The sequence below is a fragment of the Harpia harpyja genome, chromosome 5 (genome assembly GCF_026419915.1).
Source record: "Harpia harpyja isolate bHarHar1 chromosome 5, bHarHar1 primary haplotype, whole genome shotgun sequence".
Taxonomy (NCBI): Eukaryota; Metazoa; Chordata; class Aves; order Accipitriformes; family Accipitridae; genus Harpia; species Harpia harpyja.
The window spans coordinates 29,524,793-29,542,251 of NC_068944.1; the positions used below are offsets into that span (position 1 = coordinate 29,524,793).

Here is a 17,459-nt window from a genome sequence, read left to right on the forward strand (position 1 = left end):
ATGACTGCCAGGATTTGCAGTTTATTTTATTTATGCAACCCGCAGCATAATAACACAATCATTAAACTGTCAGTCTAGAAATGAGCCAAAAATGATGCAAGCTCTGTTATTTAGATAATGTACATTAAACCAAAGAGCTAGCCATCAATGCAGAATTGAAAATTTTGAATTCCCAGAAATGGCACAGATCACTTCGCTTTCACCTGGGAACTTGCCTTTTAAATCTGTGCCAAATTCTATATGCAGCTTATTTTCAGTCCAGTAGTATCGAATGCTAAAGAGGTGCACATAAATTCTCACAAAACTCAAACACACTTTCTGTACTTTTATTTACTATAGCCCAGGTAGGACAAATAAATGCCAAACCAAGCACCAGATCCAAAATTAGCATTTTATTCAGAACGTTGGGGTCAGAGGTGTGTCATTCATATTCTGGTACACAATACAGAGGCAAAGCTGTTCTCAGAAGTCTCTCCAGTTTGAAAGCTCCTTCCCCCTTCCCTCCCCACCCCCAAAACATACTCGTGCCACCAGTATCAGGCCAACTCCCCCCCCCCCCCCTTTTTTTGGTACAAATGATGTAAAACTTTTGTGCTAAGAACTCTTCTCCCTCCCCAAACAAAAAAAATAAGAAAAATAAAAATAAAAAAAATATTGAGTACTCTAACTACAGTTCAACAATTGAATCAATGTCACTTGTTTGCAACCTGTTTTGTAAATACTTTATCCATAACGAAAGATATAAACATGCAAAAACCTGAATCCATAGTCCAAATAATACATACACATGTTCTGAAGTTTCTGCACTTCTCCACAGACTATGCCAATAAAACATTATGTACACATACCATTTTTTACAGTGAAGTGGGAAAAAAAATACTAGAAATTAAAAAAAGAAAAAAGAAAAGTGTACATGGATTAAGACCAAAATGTGTCTAACATTCTAGCATAAGAAAAAAAAAAAAAAAATCAATTCTGCTACAAACTGGTGATATGAAAACTCCCTTTATTTGCAACCAGCTGCATAAGTTTTAGAATTTTAGTGAAAAAAATCCCCTAACATCTAAAACTAGAAGTAATGTACATTGTTCCACCTCATGGTCTTCTCTCCCAGATAATAAAATTGTTCCATGAGGATTTTTTTTGTTTATTTTTAATCTCCTTATTTTAATAAAAGCAATGCGATGTAACAAAAGCATGTTGAAGCATATTGTGTTTCACCTTACTCCTCCCCACCCCAACATATTTTGTCTCTTTAATGCATCATTTCATAAATCAGTACCATTAAAGCCTTAAACATAAAACTAATTCCGATCTGAAAAAGGTACAAAAAGGCACATAAAATCCCAGTGCTTCTGTACTGTAAAATTCAAGTGTAACTGAGCTCAATATTTTTTTTCCAAACAGCATTGGATCACTGATATTCCACGGAGCCCAAATTGGTTTGCAGCCTAAGCCAAAGCCTTCAGCAAGCACTTGTGCTAGTAGACTACAAAGTTAAAGCCTAGCTTCTGTATGCTTTTGGGGAATATCAGTTGAAATGTTTGTACTTGTCCAAAAACAAAGTTCACTTTGAAGTTCAGTCATCACCTCCACCGTACATATCAGCAAGTTTCTTGAAACGTGGGCCCCAGTCATTTAGGTAGTCATAGTCTTGTTCACCACCACTACTTGAGGAGTTAAGAGAGCTCAAGGATCCAGCAGTGGAGCCACTTCCTTCATAGTCAAAGACTAAGAGGGAGTCATATGGTGGGGCTGTAGGGTCATTGTCGGCTGCTTTAAGTCCCTGCAAGAAGGAGAGGGAGAAAAAAGACAAAGTTCTGTATCTGACAGAGAGACAAAATGTAACTGGGATAGCGCAATGCAGTTATCTATCAATCGCCACTTGAAAAAAGCAAATTCTTATTCTTCTGCAATCCAATTCAAAAGAGGATTCATATTTTTGTAACTCCAGCGAGAACTTATTTCAATTCCTTTTTGAATGGCCAGGTTTCCAGCATTACAGCACTGGACATTTTGAATGTAGCTGCAAATACAGCTCTAACAAAACCATAAGAGAACATTGTGGCACTAGGACCGATGCTAATAAATATAGTTTCAGAGCTACACAGCTTGCAACCTGCAGCATGAGCAATATGGGACTGGTTAAACAGACAGATGGGGAAGGAGAAATAGGCATGTTTGCAAAGATTCACTTTAACAGCCACCTCACATGGCCAATAACATATGCACTGACATTGCTGGCCTGCAGTCCACCTGCGTGTGCCAAAAGCCGTATTTAGTCAGTCCTGTAAAATTCATGTACCTCTGTAGGCTGCTGTGAGAAAAAGATGCAATATGTTGGCTTAATCCTTAAGTGCTTTGCCATAACCACCCATAAGATTCCACCTGCTCTTCAGAAAACACACACACACACAATGACATCAAAGCCAAATACAAGATTATAACCATTTTTGTTTCCTCATTTCAAAGTATTCAAGTTATCAACACATGAATATTGGGTCTTCAGTAATTTTGAATTTCTACTCTCTAGAGCTGAATAACTCAAACTAAAACCAACATAAATTGAACAAGAGAAAAGCAGGGAAAGAACCACACTTCTTCCAGAGAAAAGTCTCTTCCTACCCCATTTTCTTACACAGGACCAAACCAAAACAGTAAGTTTAATTTTAGAATACGAGACGCTTGCTCTGTGCTTAACCTGGGAAGATTTACAAGTTGAATATAAAAGGCTGAAACGTGAAGTTAAAAGCCCTCTTGTGTTTTGGATTTTTCAACTTTGCAGTTTCTTCCACAGGATTAGCAATGCTTTTTCAAGATCTTCCACTTTGAATAGGATGGCAGCCACTGGCAAGGGATATATCTTCCAGAATTTTCTAAGGCTGACCTAAGATTTTAAATTGCTCGCTCTTAATTTTAACCAGGGCTATTTGTGCTAGCTTTATTTTTTATTTTTAACATTTATTTATTTAAGGAATGGCTTTATTATACTCCCAATTATTTGAAGGATTGAGTGTGCCTCCTTTGAATTATTTAACGTATTGTTTTTAGAAAAGTATGTTTTACTCTCAATTGTTTTTAGTCTAAATGTGACATAATGGAAGTGGATGTTGATTTTTCTTCTAGAAATACGTATATAGCTAAACCCACTAATTAAAGCATATGGCATTGATAAGGTAGAAGAGCATCCTGGTTCTTTATTGCCTATCTAAAAATCATTCAGAAGTGTGCAAAATGTACCTAAAATAATTTTGCAAATCAGTGGCGGAAAGGCCCTGCATATTTATCAAACTAATGACCTCTAATCAAGAACACATTTTGGACTTAAAATGATCATTTCATGTAGTACAACAACATCAAGCAGGTTATTAATAGCCTGCATTAGAAGTGCAATTTTGAATTATCTGATAAGAGTAATTGGTGATGCTTGTTATCTTTCTCTTTGGAGTTTTCCATCCTGGTGGCCATAATAAGCACAAAAGATTTGAGATTCCAAAAAGGCAATAGCAAGTGTTGGGAGACTTCCCTTATCCAGCTTCAAAGCTGGAAATAGTTCTAAGGCTTTCTCTCAATTTCTGCTGCTGAAGCAGAAATGCAACTTTAGTTCTTAGGCAGTAACTGGCCTAATGGTACTTACATCTTCCCTTAAGCCTGCTTGGGGTGACAGACACCCATGCTTTTCGAACACAGGTGACACTTGAGCTTTGCGTGTTTAATAACACACTGACAGCTGGGATTCACACCATTTGAACTTAAGGAGTGCTGAGGTAGGAATCCCAGGTATCAGTGTGCAAAAGTCATTTAGAAAGCCGGCTTGGAGAAGAAATGCTACTTCCCTGCAGTTCTGCCTAGTAACACCCAGCCAACCATGGGATACTAATTTATTAAAAATCAGTGAACAAAACATTTTCCTACATGACTGCAGAAATTCATATACCTATCAGCCATCCATGGCAAGGTGGCAGACAGCCTCTTTCCATCTTTTTTTCCAAAGGGGAAGTTGGATATTTTTTCAGTTTGCTGCTGGCATCATGATAGCATTTAAAAACTGGCTTTGAGCTACTGACTTACAAGATAGCATCTCACTAACAAATTCACTGTTTCAAAGGTTGTGCTTACTGTGTAATCCATTTCATTCAGAGAAGGTAGCTACGGGCCATGTTATGGAGGTATTGATTCAACTGCACAGCCAAAGTTACACTGACATTTGCACCTATCCTCTGGTTAAAAATTCCTCAGATTCACAGTATAATGACTGAACTTAGTCTCTAACTCTTCATATGACAACCAAGTTTTCGGCTATATTTGTGTGGCCAGTTACATACTAAAATGATAAAGAAATACTACAATTTTTTCACTTTCCCTCTGCTAAGCATATTCTCTGAACCTACCCAGTACACTGCTCGGCTTTGCTGTTAGGTTCTACAGCGTGTCGGAAGCTGGAGATACTGGATGTCAGCTTCAGCAGTGAAATTGGCTTATGAAGCTCCCTTTGGTTTCAGTATTGCTGCCTTTTTTGCTTATTATGCCATCCCTTTCAGTGGGTGGTACCACAACCTGCTGTATTGGCACAACTGAAAAGGCTGCCCTGGTGGTGTCAACCACTTCTGAAGAGATCTCTCAGTTTTTCCCAGATGTGTTCAAGAATCTCAGAGCAGCAGAGTTGTTATAGTTACTTGGTTTACAGTTTCCTGATCTGAAACCCCAAAGTTTTTGCTAGGTAGAGCAGCTTATTCAGCAACAGAATTGCCAAAGCATATGCTCGGGACGAGGTGATCCTGCTGGGAGATAGTGAACTAAAGTCACATTTCCTTGCATTTGCTATACCACCAATGCACAACAAGCAGTCACAGAAGAGCCATGGCAATACAAAGGCCAGCTTGAGACCTAGGACAGACTGAGTAGCAATCTCACTTTTTTCCTCTTCCTGTTTTATGTATGTCATGACAACTTTCGCTAAGGAGGAGATAAGGGGCAGAAGAGGAGAAACTACAGTGCCTTGGCTGAGAAACAATGGTAACCTTAGGTTATACTTTCCTTAGTATGTGTAGCATTATCAATTCGCCTCAAATCAAGGGAAAGCCACACCATCAAAATCTTGAGCTAATATGAACCATTACAAAATCTAATGCTTTTATTTTCATTAATCCTACTACTTAATCAGATTCAGCAGACTTTTGATGAGAAGGAAAGGAAGAACAGAGCACTCCAGGGAAATACAAAAAATTTTTCAAATCTGAAACCTTTTTTTTACTTGACAAGAGAAAACAGAAAACATCAAGGGACTCTATTCTGCTTGGGGGTGCACTGTATCAATAACCATTTACTAAGAATTAATTGAGGGTCCTCCATGTCCTCATGGGATGAGACCTTTAGTTTGTAATTTAAATTTAGTTTACCTCAGGCTATGTCCTCTATTGATTAGAAATATATTCTTAGCCACAAATTCTCCACTACAATATAATTTGTTCAAGATTTCTAGGGACAGCATAGGCGGTTCTTGAAAACAGGATTAACAAAGCTACTTCACACAGGCCTAATTTATACTGTCCTGCAAATCCTGACTATTTTATGTGTTAATTATGCTCCACACTCTGCAGGTTATGTTTTAAAAGGCTCAAAATGGAAAACAAGGTCTACAGAGGATTCTTAATAACACATGACTTATTTCACTGACTTGTTTGTACACTGGACTGGAAGAAAACGAGTTTTTTTCCCTTCCCCCCTTAAATTAGAGATTCATCTATCCATTGAAACAGACAAAACAAGAAAGTCTCCGAGGTCATTTAGCTTATGCCTGCAAAACATATTTTGAATATAAGGCACCTCTGGAACCTTCTTATTTTAGAAAGTTTGTAGCTCTGTATGTGCTATCTTAACTTTGTAAGTGTTATAAAAATACTTGAAGTTTTTATCATACTCGTAACTTGTTTTTCAACTGAGAAGTCATTAAAACACTACAAAATACTCATGTATGTCTGATTGAGTTAAGTAGATCTAATACAACAGATGACACCTAGAAAATAATATACCAGAAGAAACAGAGTACTGCCAAAAGGAAAGAAACAAAATGACCCACTAGGTCTTTTTCACTTTTTGTTTCTACAGCTCTGTAATAAAAGTAATAAGAAAAAACCACCACATGCTTGCTTGGCAATGGTAGCTAAATCCTCTAATACCTGAAATCAATGACCTATAGTTCTTTTTTGTCAAAAGTTGCAGTAATTCAGAGGCTAATCTGAACAATGCTGGCTGTGTGTCTGAGGTGCTGGTGAGTATTCAACAGACTAAATTAATTCCCGCATATGGGCCGGCATCCCAAAGGATCATGCTGATCAGCATCTCTGGGAATAGGGCCAAGTCCTCCAAAAGACCAGACTGATCTCCAAAAGTGTTGCATCTTTTCAAACCAATGGGGTAATGCAGACTTTGCTACTGAGGTACTGACAACCCAAAGGCAGCCTGCCCTGCTCAGCTAGCAACTGGGCTAGTTTTGCAGGTGGTTTGTGTTAGGGCTGCCCAAGGGAAAAGTTATGGTATGACTTGTAGTTACAGTGGAATAAAGTTCTTTGCCTAATGATGTTGAAGCTGGATGCAGAGAGATATGAACTTTCCCCTTTCTGATCTTGCTGCATTGTTTTCACAGCTCAGCATATCTTCTGTATAAACTGCCCTAAGAAATGTCTGGTATGGGTTTTACCCAAGATATTTCTCCTTTTACTCCAAGTAAAACTGAGAGGAACTTAGCAATTTGTTTGGGTATAATCTGGCCAGGACTGCAGGTGGAATTCTCTGAAGAGAGTCTGAAAACATGTTTATGCTCTAGACACTGATAATTTGGAAATTTAACTGTAACAGTGAGTACTACTGTGAAAGACTGATTTCCCCCCCCCCCCCCCAATAGACTTTCTAGAATCACATTTGCCATGGAAAATTTTAACATAAAACACAAATTAAGATGAAAATGTTTTGGAGAAATAAAATCTCCACTTTGCTCAGACTTCTGGCAAAACAGACAGAGCATGGACAACCTTTGGGTGGCTGCTGTATGCTAGAGAGAGGGTTAGGTGGAATGTCCCATGGTAAAACAATACATGGCTGTGAAATCCTAAGAAAGAAATACCTTATCAAAAAAAGAAGGTAAATATATAATGCTTGAAACACAGAAACTACCTCATAGTTCCTTTCAATCAGAGGATATAATTAATTCTGAGCTAACTTGCAGACAAGAAAATTGCCATGTTTTCTTTAATTTCATATATATTTCCAAGGTTAATTTTATTTTAGAGTCAATATTACTGACATTATTTTACTGTGTAATAATAGCTGGGAGAAGCTTTCTCTTTTGGTGGATGGCAAGGGGAAGCATAAAGGGAGGTATTGATCTAATACAACAGACAGCAATAAGAAAACGGGTCGGTGCTTGTCTGTACTGTGATATAAACATATCGGGTTAAATCAAGACAGCACGTACTGTTTCTACAACTCCATGTGTACACATTGATGCTATAAGCTTCAAGGGTGATAACCTCCTGAAAAATAGTACTGCAAGAACAGCTTGCTAAGTAATTTAGAAATTGTAGGAGACTGGACGAACTCTGGCCCTTTTCTGGCTTTCCAGGAGAATCACACTCACTCCTTGTCTTGGCTCTGTAAGAGAGCTTGACAGTTGTTTTGAGGACAAGAAAAATCAAGGTACTGAGCATCATGGGTTCCTCCCAACTGCCTGCCAGGTGGGTAGTATCTGGTCACAGCTGTGTGAGAATAGGATGGAAAACTCTTGATTATTTGGAAAAAGACAAGGAAACACAAGGAAGTTCTTGTGTGCATGCGGCCTTGGCCAACAGTGTGGGCCTTTTATTGTCCCATGTCTCCACTATTTTCCAGAAGCCGATTAAAATTGTAATGTTTAAAGTGCAAGGCATGCAAAAGTCCTCTTTGTTGAGACATCTGTTTCTAATACAGCTCTTCCCCAAACCTGGAGTCTCTTGAAATACAATGTCTTATACGAATATTTGTATGTTTCCTGCTAGTCATCTCCCTGTAAGTTTTTTTACAGTTGTATTGCTGTATACCTTAAAAGGAACAAACTCAATTTTCTGCAGCTTGCTAACACAAAAGACATTAGTATATTAGCCTGACTTTTCTTTAAAGCAAACAAGAATAAACACGTTTGCAAAAACATTTCTGCAATACTCTGTAATACTTGTCCAGCTCCAATTGCCAAGGAAGATATGAGAAACTAATTAACTACTACTATTCACCTACAGGATATAGCTTATTTTTGAGTAATAAATTTTAGATCAGTATTTGTTTTCCTATAACCAGCAAGCACAAGAAACACATTCTATCTTAAGTTCCACAAAACCAATGATTTAAGACTGACCAGTGATAGAAATAATGAAACGAATATTTGTAGGAGCATTTCTTTCAGAACTGTGAGTAACCTGGTATAGTCTGAATCTTAACTTCCATTTATCTTTATTAGATTGAAGAATCAAAGATAATGCAAAGACTTTTAAAGCCCTCTGACAAGACAAGTATTAAAAGCACTTACACAACATTTAATTTAGCTGCCCTGCTCACTAATCGTATTTGATGGAATTCTTTTGGTCTTATTGAAGGTACTGAATTTCCACTATTATCTGGATTCAAAGGGTAATGTATGAGGAAAATGAAAATTAACTTCTTCCATTATTAAATTACTGTGAATTAATAAATGAATTTAGGCTAAACTATAATTTTGTTAGTCTATTTATTACTTGGAACTCACAGAATAATCCTGCTTGGAGATACTGTGGTTGCAGCTGATAACATATTATGAATGTAATTAATACAAACACACAGAAGTTAATTGATATATCTTCCCTTTCTGTTTGAATGAGTTAATTAAATTTGCCTGCACTTTAGAAGAACATATTTACTTCTATTGAGCAAGACAATTTGAATTGTCTAAGTAAGTTTTAAAAAGTTATTATGTTCAAACATAACAGCTACTCATGTAGAGTACAATTAACAAAATATAAAAGCTTATCAGATCTTAGGAGGAAACTCTTTTTCTCTCCTTTACCTCATTAATGAAGTCCCCAATGTCCCCAGGATGAGGAGCAGCTGATCTGACTGGATACTGAGGTTCTGCATGGATCGGCCTTTCATCAAGACGTCTGATTCCAACAGGTTTTATGGCATCTGGTTCCACAGTGTCAGGCTGCTGGAGCTGGCTCAAGTCATAATCCTGCAAAATATGAAACAAAGACAGTACATTAGGAGATTTTCAAACAATATCTGTCAGGTGGAAACATGAGGAGGAAAAAAGGGAAAATGCAAAGTATTATTTCACCAGAAGTCCTATTTTCAGGATTGTAACGCTTACTGAGAATAAGTCAGTAACATTATTTGCATACCAACAGTATGTTATTTGATTTATACTCCCTGAATCTACTGTGTTAATTCTATTCCATCAGATTTGTAGAGCTTCTCGTAAGTTTTCCATTGAGAAGCAAGAATTTGAGCAGTACTATTAAGAGACTAAACACTTTGCCTAGTAATGATGATTTACTGCATAGAGCAAAGATGCCAAATCCAACTCTTATTTTTCTAAGCAAATAAATGCCAGACATTCTCATTCTGAGAAAGCGCACTGCTCTGCAGCATTTTATAATACCTTCAAAGAATGAATTTAAGACTCCTTGCTGATTTCATGTGGCTTCCATAATATGAAAGCCAAAGGGGGAAAAAATGTCATAAGAAGTACAAAGCTCCTCAGATTTGGCCTTAATTCTAAGCACTTTCTAAAGATTACTCGTGGATCCGTTCATTAAGTACTTGATGCTGCAGTTTCAAACTCTGGCAGACTGATGAAGCTAGCATAGCACTATGAATTCCAATAAGCAGTATGTATGTATATAAAAATTTTAATTAGATGAATGTTTATGCATTTAAGATAGATGTGCCTGAATGCTATTTATACAGTGTGATGCATTTCAGCATTGTCATTCACCTCACTGTTGTGTCATGTCTAGAAGGTAGGTAGTCATGCTCAAGGATGCCTTTGCACAAGGCACTGGTAAAAATGCAGAACAAAGAACTGGGCTTAAAGGCTTAAACTAAAGCCATTCACGAACTACCAGGAGATGGGGCTCGTGCCAACTCTCCTTTATGCCAGATTCCCTGCCCCACAAATAATCCAAGCAGTTGAGCAGCATCAGTCTCTGTTTTTCAACAGTGGTGTTCTGGTAAAAATCTTATTTATGACCTCAAGTTGCTGGAAGCTGTCTGTGCAGCCAATTACATTTGCATTGGTTCCTAACTGGTTCCTAAAGGAAGGAATGCAAGCATTTACTTCTCCTGTCACCTCGCAGGGTGTAGGTCCTTTTAGAGAGTACTGCCTACTGTGACCCCCAAACCAGACTTTTCAACAGGAAGAGAGGTCTGTTGTCAGCAGTGAAGGTACTTTGCTGGGAGAATTGTAACTGACCGTCAAATCCACTACACCTTCCAATTTGTTACTTGGGTCCTCAGCTGACTGCACGCCAATATATAGTCAAAAAAGGTGGAACAGCTCCACTGAGATCTGAGAACGCAGCTTCATATGCTTTAATTAGATTACAAGTTCCTTGGAGCAGAGCTGTAGCTTCTACGTTTTGGTTCTTCATGTACCAAACAGAATAGTAAGTGGTCACCATGAAGCTGTATGAATTGGAGAAAAGTAAACAGAACAGAACTTTTTCTCCTTTCCCTTTTTATTATGTAACATAAATCAAAATAGTTTAGAGACATGCTATCAGAAAATCCTATGAAACAGAGAAGAACATATGTTCTAGAATTTGTAAATATGTAACACAAGAGTGCTTTTCATACCTACCCAAAAGATAAAAGCGGAAAACACCAACAGGGAAACATGAAAAATACAGGGTTTTTTTTTTTATACTAAGCATTTCATTACAGAGGAATTCAAACAGGCATGGTTAAATAGCAATATATTAAAACCAGGAGAGCCTTTCTAGTCATTTCAGTTTTATAAAGATAAAATGTTTTTTCCACCCACTGGCATATGCATACAATTATTATTCTTACTGGTAGTCATACAGAAATGCAATATGAATCAAGTCAGTCAGTCTAGTATCTAAGTATCTAGTATCTAAGGTATCTAAGGCCATCCTCTTGAGTGTGTGTATAGTTTGAGACACCTCCAGGCTCTACAGCTAAAAAGACAGCAAAGATTGCCATTCACAAGGCAACAGCAGTGCAGAATGTGTCCTTACGTGGACTCCCACCTTGGTTTTCTTTTCTAGGATAATTTATGACACTGCCACCTAGCCTTCTATCAGAGGAAATTTATTTTGCAGGTTTATTACTGTCTGGACAGGAAGAGAAGATCCATTGTGCTTATTACCACAGACTCTCAAATCTCTTGTCTCATTAAAATCAATACTAACTGTACATCATTCAGGTATGGCAAGTCATCCACCATCTCCCCGAACTGGCTTAGTGCTGTACAAATGCAGCACCATGCAACAACTCCAGCTGTTTCAACATTCTGTCTAAAGTCAACTCTGCTCAATTATTGCAAAGAAAAAGAAGGAAAAATGTTTTAAAAAGCCAGGGCATAAGCTGTTTAGGGCTGCTGAAATTCCATCTCTTCACTCAATGGTGCATTCACAGCTAGAAAAATGGAAAAGTTTTTCATGTATTACCTAAAGCTCCTGAACAGACTTTAAGGTTAGTCTCAAGCAGAGTTTGTTAAGATAGTTAACTGCAGAAGTGACAGCTAAATGGAAAACTGTGGCACATCAGACAGAGAACAAGACATGCTGGGGTAGGCTGGGACAGCCAGCTTGGAGCAACATTCCGGGTCATTATTTTTACTCAGCTTCAGGACCACAAGTCAACAATGTTTTGTCTTTGCTCCAGCCTTTTTCCATATAACCTGTTCATAATTACAATCAGCCAAGGCACTAATGAGGAACAAGACTCCACTGGAAACGTACTTGAGCAAACACAAGCATCCAATTCATATGGCTGCCAATTTTTGTCAGAAGTATTTATTTACTTATTTATGCTCTTTAGCCCTAACTCCAGCAATTTTAGAACAAATACCTCTTTCCCTTCCTTCAGTATGGATTTAAGCAAATCCAAACTGAGGGTTTGAGTTTTTCTTCTCAAACTTCTGGACAAGCTTAGATTGTTGATGGGAGAATCTAATATTAGCTTTCTCTATTGGAAGGTCACTAAAACATATTAGCTTGCTCCCATTTTGCATCTAAGCAAAAACTCAGGCCTTTAGAAACCAGAAATTTAGACTAGTCTGATTGTCCAAATCTACAGTCAATAGGGAAACAGAAACCTCCCATTCTATGACAGGGATCTAAATGAAGCAAGCTGAATGATCCCTTATCTTTCTTTTTGTTTATAAAGGGATCTGATATCACTGGATGAGACAATATGGCTATCTTTTAGATAACTGGTGGTTAAAGAGATGACAACCTTAATGCTTTATCAATATAGCTCTCTTGATGTAACCACCAGCACTTCTGTCTCTTTGGTTAGCATCTCTAGCATCACTATTTGCTCTTGCTGACCCCCCCCCCCCCCGCCCCCGCCATCTGTATTGAAGCAGAAAAACTTCTGGTTTTGATTTGTTTTTAAGAAAGAAAACAAAGTCACAATGTACTAAAAGGGCATTTTATCACAAGTTGCATCTTGTGAAATTAAACAAATCTCAAAAAAACCTCGCAAAACCCCATCAGCCCCCTCCCCTCCAAGCTGATTACAAACATTGAGCTTATTAGCTATTCACTTAGTTCTAGACAGCTTTAAGCAAAGACTTACAGCTTTACTAGCTCCTGCCTCACATACTTGAAACATGAAATCCCAGTGAGACAGTGCTAAATGTCAGAACCACCTAGCCAAGCCCTACAAATTAACCACCTTACCAGATGTGTAGGCAGAAGGGTCCAAAACCCCAAAAAGCACTTCTTTAAGAACATCTACATGGTAGTTGGAAGCACAGTCCAAGTATCTCAACTTCAACAGAAGAAATGTCCAGAATAGAAGAAAAGGCCATTTTCTATTCCCCGTTATCACTGATTTACAAAGAAGCAAGATAACACAGCCTTCAAAATCTCTTCCCTTAAATAACTTCCTCTTGTGCAAGGCAGCTATTCATTTAACAGCACTTAAGTAATCCCTCATACAGCAGTCATCAGTTATGGCAGTAGGAGAGATTTTTTAAAAAATACCTTGCATTCTGACAGACAGTTACCAAACGCTACAATCCCTAAAAAACCCATGAGGGGATAGGCCAGGAAATAGAGTTTCTCAGAAGCTTCTAGTTTTATAAAGTTAACTTTTTTCTCCTGGATTAGCTGTTCTGGTTGTATTTGCATTTTAGACAATCTACTTAACTTCTTGGCAAAAACTTAACAAAGTAAACGTTTTTACAGTAACCAGACCTGCTTTGTATGAATGCATCCTGCAACATTATAAAGCACAACTGCAAACAACAGAATCAAACCACAACTTACTAAAACTATAAATTGCTATGCATAGATGGGACTGACTTTTTTCCAGATAGGAAAACTCTGAATACATGTGAATACTGGAATATATTACATCTAAATTGAGCTTTCCACTACTAAAAAGTTTTCTCTAACAGTAACAGTGATACACCCCAGTACATGCAACCTGACTGACATATTCATTAATGATTTAGGAATCTGGCTTCTCTTATCTCAGAGCTCTCAGTATATTTCCTGGCCATTCATTAGACTACGCTATACACTTTTAGGGATGACTTGGTTTTTTACCTTGTACAGAACTAAAGCTTTGGCTATGCATGAATACAGGACTGGATATAGGACTAATGTAACAAAAACACTACACCTGTTTCTTATTTTCAAAGGATGCAGCCTTTGCAAAGAAATATGAAAGTTCGGATCTATCCCCATGCAAGAAATAATCAATTTAATTGTCACCAGATCACTTAATTTGATGGTGAGAACTGTAAGTGTCACTCACTGAACAAAATCAGCTGCAGTGGTTTAAGTGCGTGTAAAGCAGCATTGGCAGAAGTTTGCATTTCACCCACCTGTTTTACAGAATGGTGTGTTAGTGTAAACCCAATTTTATTGTTGGCTTAAGAGAACAGAACAAACTATGACCTGAAGTACCTATGGATAAAACATGTTCTGCTTTGCCTGTGTGTTCCAAAGACTGTCTGCTCCAATAGAGAAATGGGATGGAGAAGCAAGGGAAGAAATATTTTATACAGCTGAATGTTCCCATCTGCCAAGGTCTTTTAAAAACAAAGAAAAAGGAAGTGAAAACCAACCCCACTACATCTTACCATTCTAGCCCCAAACCCACCAAACACCACCCTAAAAAACTATGAGAAATTTGCACATAAAACATTGCTCAAGTTCTGTAAAATGCTCCAACCTGTGCTAAATCTTACATCTGCTGAAATAACGGGACTCCAAAAAAAGCAAAGCACAGAGAACTGACTAGATGTAGGCTGCAGGTGGGAGGCTAGTTAAAATGCCTGTGCTAACAGTTGCTCTCTATTTGCCACTCACTTTTTGATTACTTTCTGCCATATTGCTTTTCCCATTTGTTTTTATTATAGATGCATCTGGAGTATTACAAGTTAATAATTTTTAAGATAAACAAGATGCTAGCTTATCTTCTTTAGTAATAAAAAAGGTGAAAGTTAAACACCAGCTGCAGATAAAACACAATAACAGGCATAGGTTCTAGATAGGATAAAATAAAACACAAAACAATTCTGTAATGGAATTATGGAAACATTACTTTTCGTATGATGCGATAAAGATTCACCAAGGAATGACAGTAATTCCTCCACAGGAGCACTGCATGAGTCACTCATTCAAAAAATGAAGTTAATGTCTTAGTAAGCAAACACAATCCCCAAAACAACTACCTTCTAATTATAATATTGCATATTCCTAGGGATATCTTAGCAACAGTTATTTCATTCATTACGATTAGAATTTCTAAACATAAAATATGTTCAATCTTAATGCAATGCAAAATAAAGGTTAGAAAGTGAGAGTAAATGATCTGAATAACACTTAGATAGGGTGGTGAAAATAAAATATAACCAAATGGATTTATAAAGTTCATAGAGTAGGTAAGGACCATTGTCATGTTTACAACAGAGGTTATGATAAGATCCAGCACACAAGACCAATGTAACCTTAAGATTCAGGCATACAGAAAGTTACAACAATAGGAAAAAAAACCCCCCAAAATCCAAAGGATCACTCAATTCATTTTTATCAATGACACACAAATGCTCGAACAAAGCTACCCTTTCTATAAAGGAGCAATTTCTGCTTAGAATTTAGATCCTGCACACATAACAATAAACCACTATGTTTTTATTTTTAATGCTATTATCACCTTTAAAATAAATGCTATTATTTTCTTTCTCTATATAAACATATAATAGAACATGACAAAAAGCAAGCTATTGACTAATGTCTGAACACACTGGTAAGAAAAGGTGATGTAGGAAGGAATACGCAGAATCCTTAGGAAGAAAAATACTTTGAATAATAGTAAAATCATTGCTATAGAAGCTCTTGTGCTGAAGAGATCCGAGAGCAAAACTAAAAAACAGGTTCAAAACAGCTGATCTGCGATACTCTCAAAGCACACCATGCACTTGCTTCAACAGGACCATCTGCATGAGCAAGTACTACTAAAATTCAGAAAACACTAAAGAAATGGGCTCAAAGGAGATGAGAGGATCATCTTGTGCAATAAGATGTATACAGAAGGAATTAAATGGAAAAAAAAAAAAAGTATCACAGTTATCAGGTTGACATATGCTGCACGTATCCCAGTCAAGCACCCACTGCCTCGATGTAAATCACACGAATAGTCTGAGATATGCAATGAAAATGAATTAGTGATGCTTATGGGTTGTGATCTGCTATGTGCGTGAACTATGCTGCAGACATGTCCTAAGTGTTTTAACACTCAGCCAACATGAGGTTCTGGTATTTAGAACTGACAATAGTGTTACAAGTTGAGAGCACACAGTGTCGGGGGACAATATTTGTCATTTGTATCTCACACCTCCCGTCTGCTAAACAGCTACAAGCTCTAGATCATGTGGTCCACTAATAATCAAGACAATTGCTACCAGCTTCATAATTTGTACATAAACTAGGCACATCTATTTCAGAATATAGCAAACTGTAGTGCCTCCCATCCCCTACCCCAATTGCTGGGTTAAAGGTTCAGATGCAATTAAAAAACCCACCAAAACAAAACAAAAAACCCCCACCATACATCCCCCCTCCCCAAACCAGTCACCAAACCAGTCCCACTGACTTCTGTGGAATGATGCTGACTCGAAGCATCTCACGGCCCAGCTGCCGTAAGTCAGGTAGCCAAATTGTTAAAACTAGAAAATATTAAACGAAATCCTGAGAAGAGTCCCAGACTTTCTATCTGGAATACTGCTGCCTCCTCTTCCTCCTCCCTTGTCCCCAACATCTGCTAGTACAGTGATCTTTCCCAACAACCACGAAAAAAATGTTTCTGCCTGGAACAACAGGAGTGCTGTACTGCTTTCACAGCTAGTTTTTCAGCCCGTATTTCTGAGAAACAGAAGTTTAGGTGAAAAAAGCCCAGAACATTTCTGGTGTTAATGCTCTTCAGTGGGGAGCCGGCTGACTTCAGTTATGGCCCACAGCTCAAGAGCTTTTCTGGCTTAGGGAATTAAAAGCATTTTTCTCAGCTGCTGAGGAGATCACACGACCCTGTGTACATCATGTCAGGCTAGAGGAAGACTATGAATCATTCAAGAACCTCAATTTTCTTTACAAGCATTCAGTCTGTCAGAGTGAACAAAGCAGGCCAAGATGGCCTCATATGGGATTAAGAGGAGACCTTCACGATGGAGTACACTGCTCTTTTATGACAGACTTCACATCATAACTCCTTGGAAATGCTAGCACAGGAGAAAACAAAACAAAACAAAACAAAAACCAAAACACCAAACCAAGCAGGAATTCCACCTTGTGGTTGACAGCTGCTACAACTCGGAGGAACTAGCCGGAATTTGGAACTCATCAAATTTGTTGCAGGAGACATTACTCTGATAGCATGTACAAAGAGTTTGAAAGGAACATTCCAAGCATGCTTTAGGAGTTTCTGTGTCTGCTGTGACAGCTAAGAAACCCAACTGCATAGCTTCCAAATAAATAAACCCTCTTAAATAAATAAATTACTCCAAGAGCAAAACCACAAGTCTAAAAGTAGTTTGGTTGAGGATGTAACGACTCCTAAAGTTCTGCCACTTATCTTCAAGCCCTACCCACCATATCTTCAACTCACCTAAACATCTGGGATAAACAAGAAAAATATGAGGCCACACACGGTAAGTCTTCAAGTATTCATCAAGAAAAGCAGGTGATTTTAAAAAA

General features: G+C 37.8%; 1 protein-coding gene across 2 annotated transcripts in view; it reads right to left on the bottom strand.

Annotated features, from left to right (window-relative positions):
* Window positions 1-377: 377 nt before the first annotated feature.
* CDH2 (cadherin 2) overlaps window positions 378-17,459 on the bottom strand; it is a 117,835-nt gene continuing 100,753 nt past the window's right edge. For both annotated transcript variants that reach the window (XM_052787707.1, XM_052787706.1), the window contains exons 15-16: window positions 9,071-9,235; window positions 378-1,786 (exon numbers count right to left, since the gene is read on the bottom strand). In XM_052787707.1, the coding sequence (XP_052643667.1) occupies window positions 1,580-1,786; window positions 9,071-9,235 (372 nt within the window). In that variant the 3' untranslated portion in view covers window positions 378-1,579. The remainder of the gene's footprint in view (window positions 1,787-9,070; window positions 9,236-17,459) is intronic.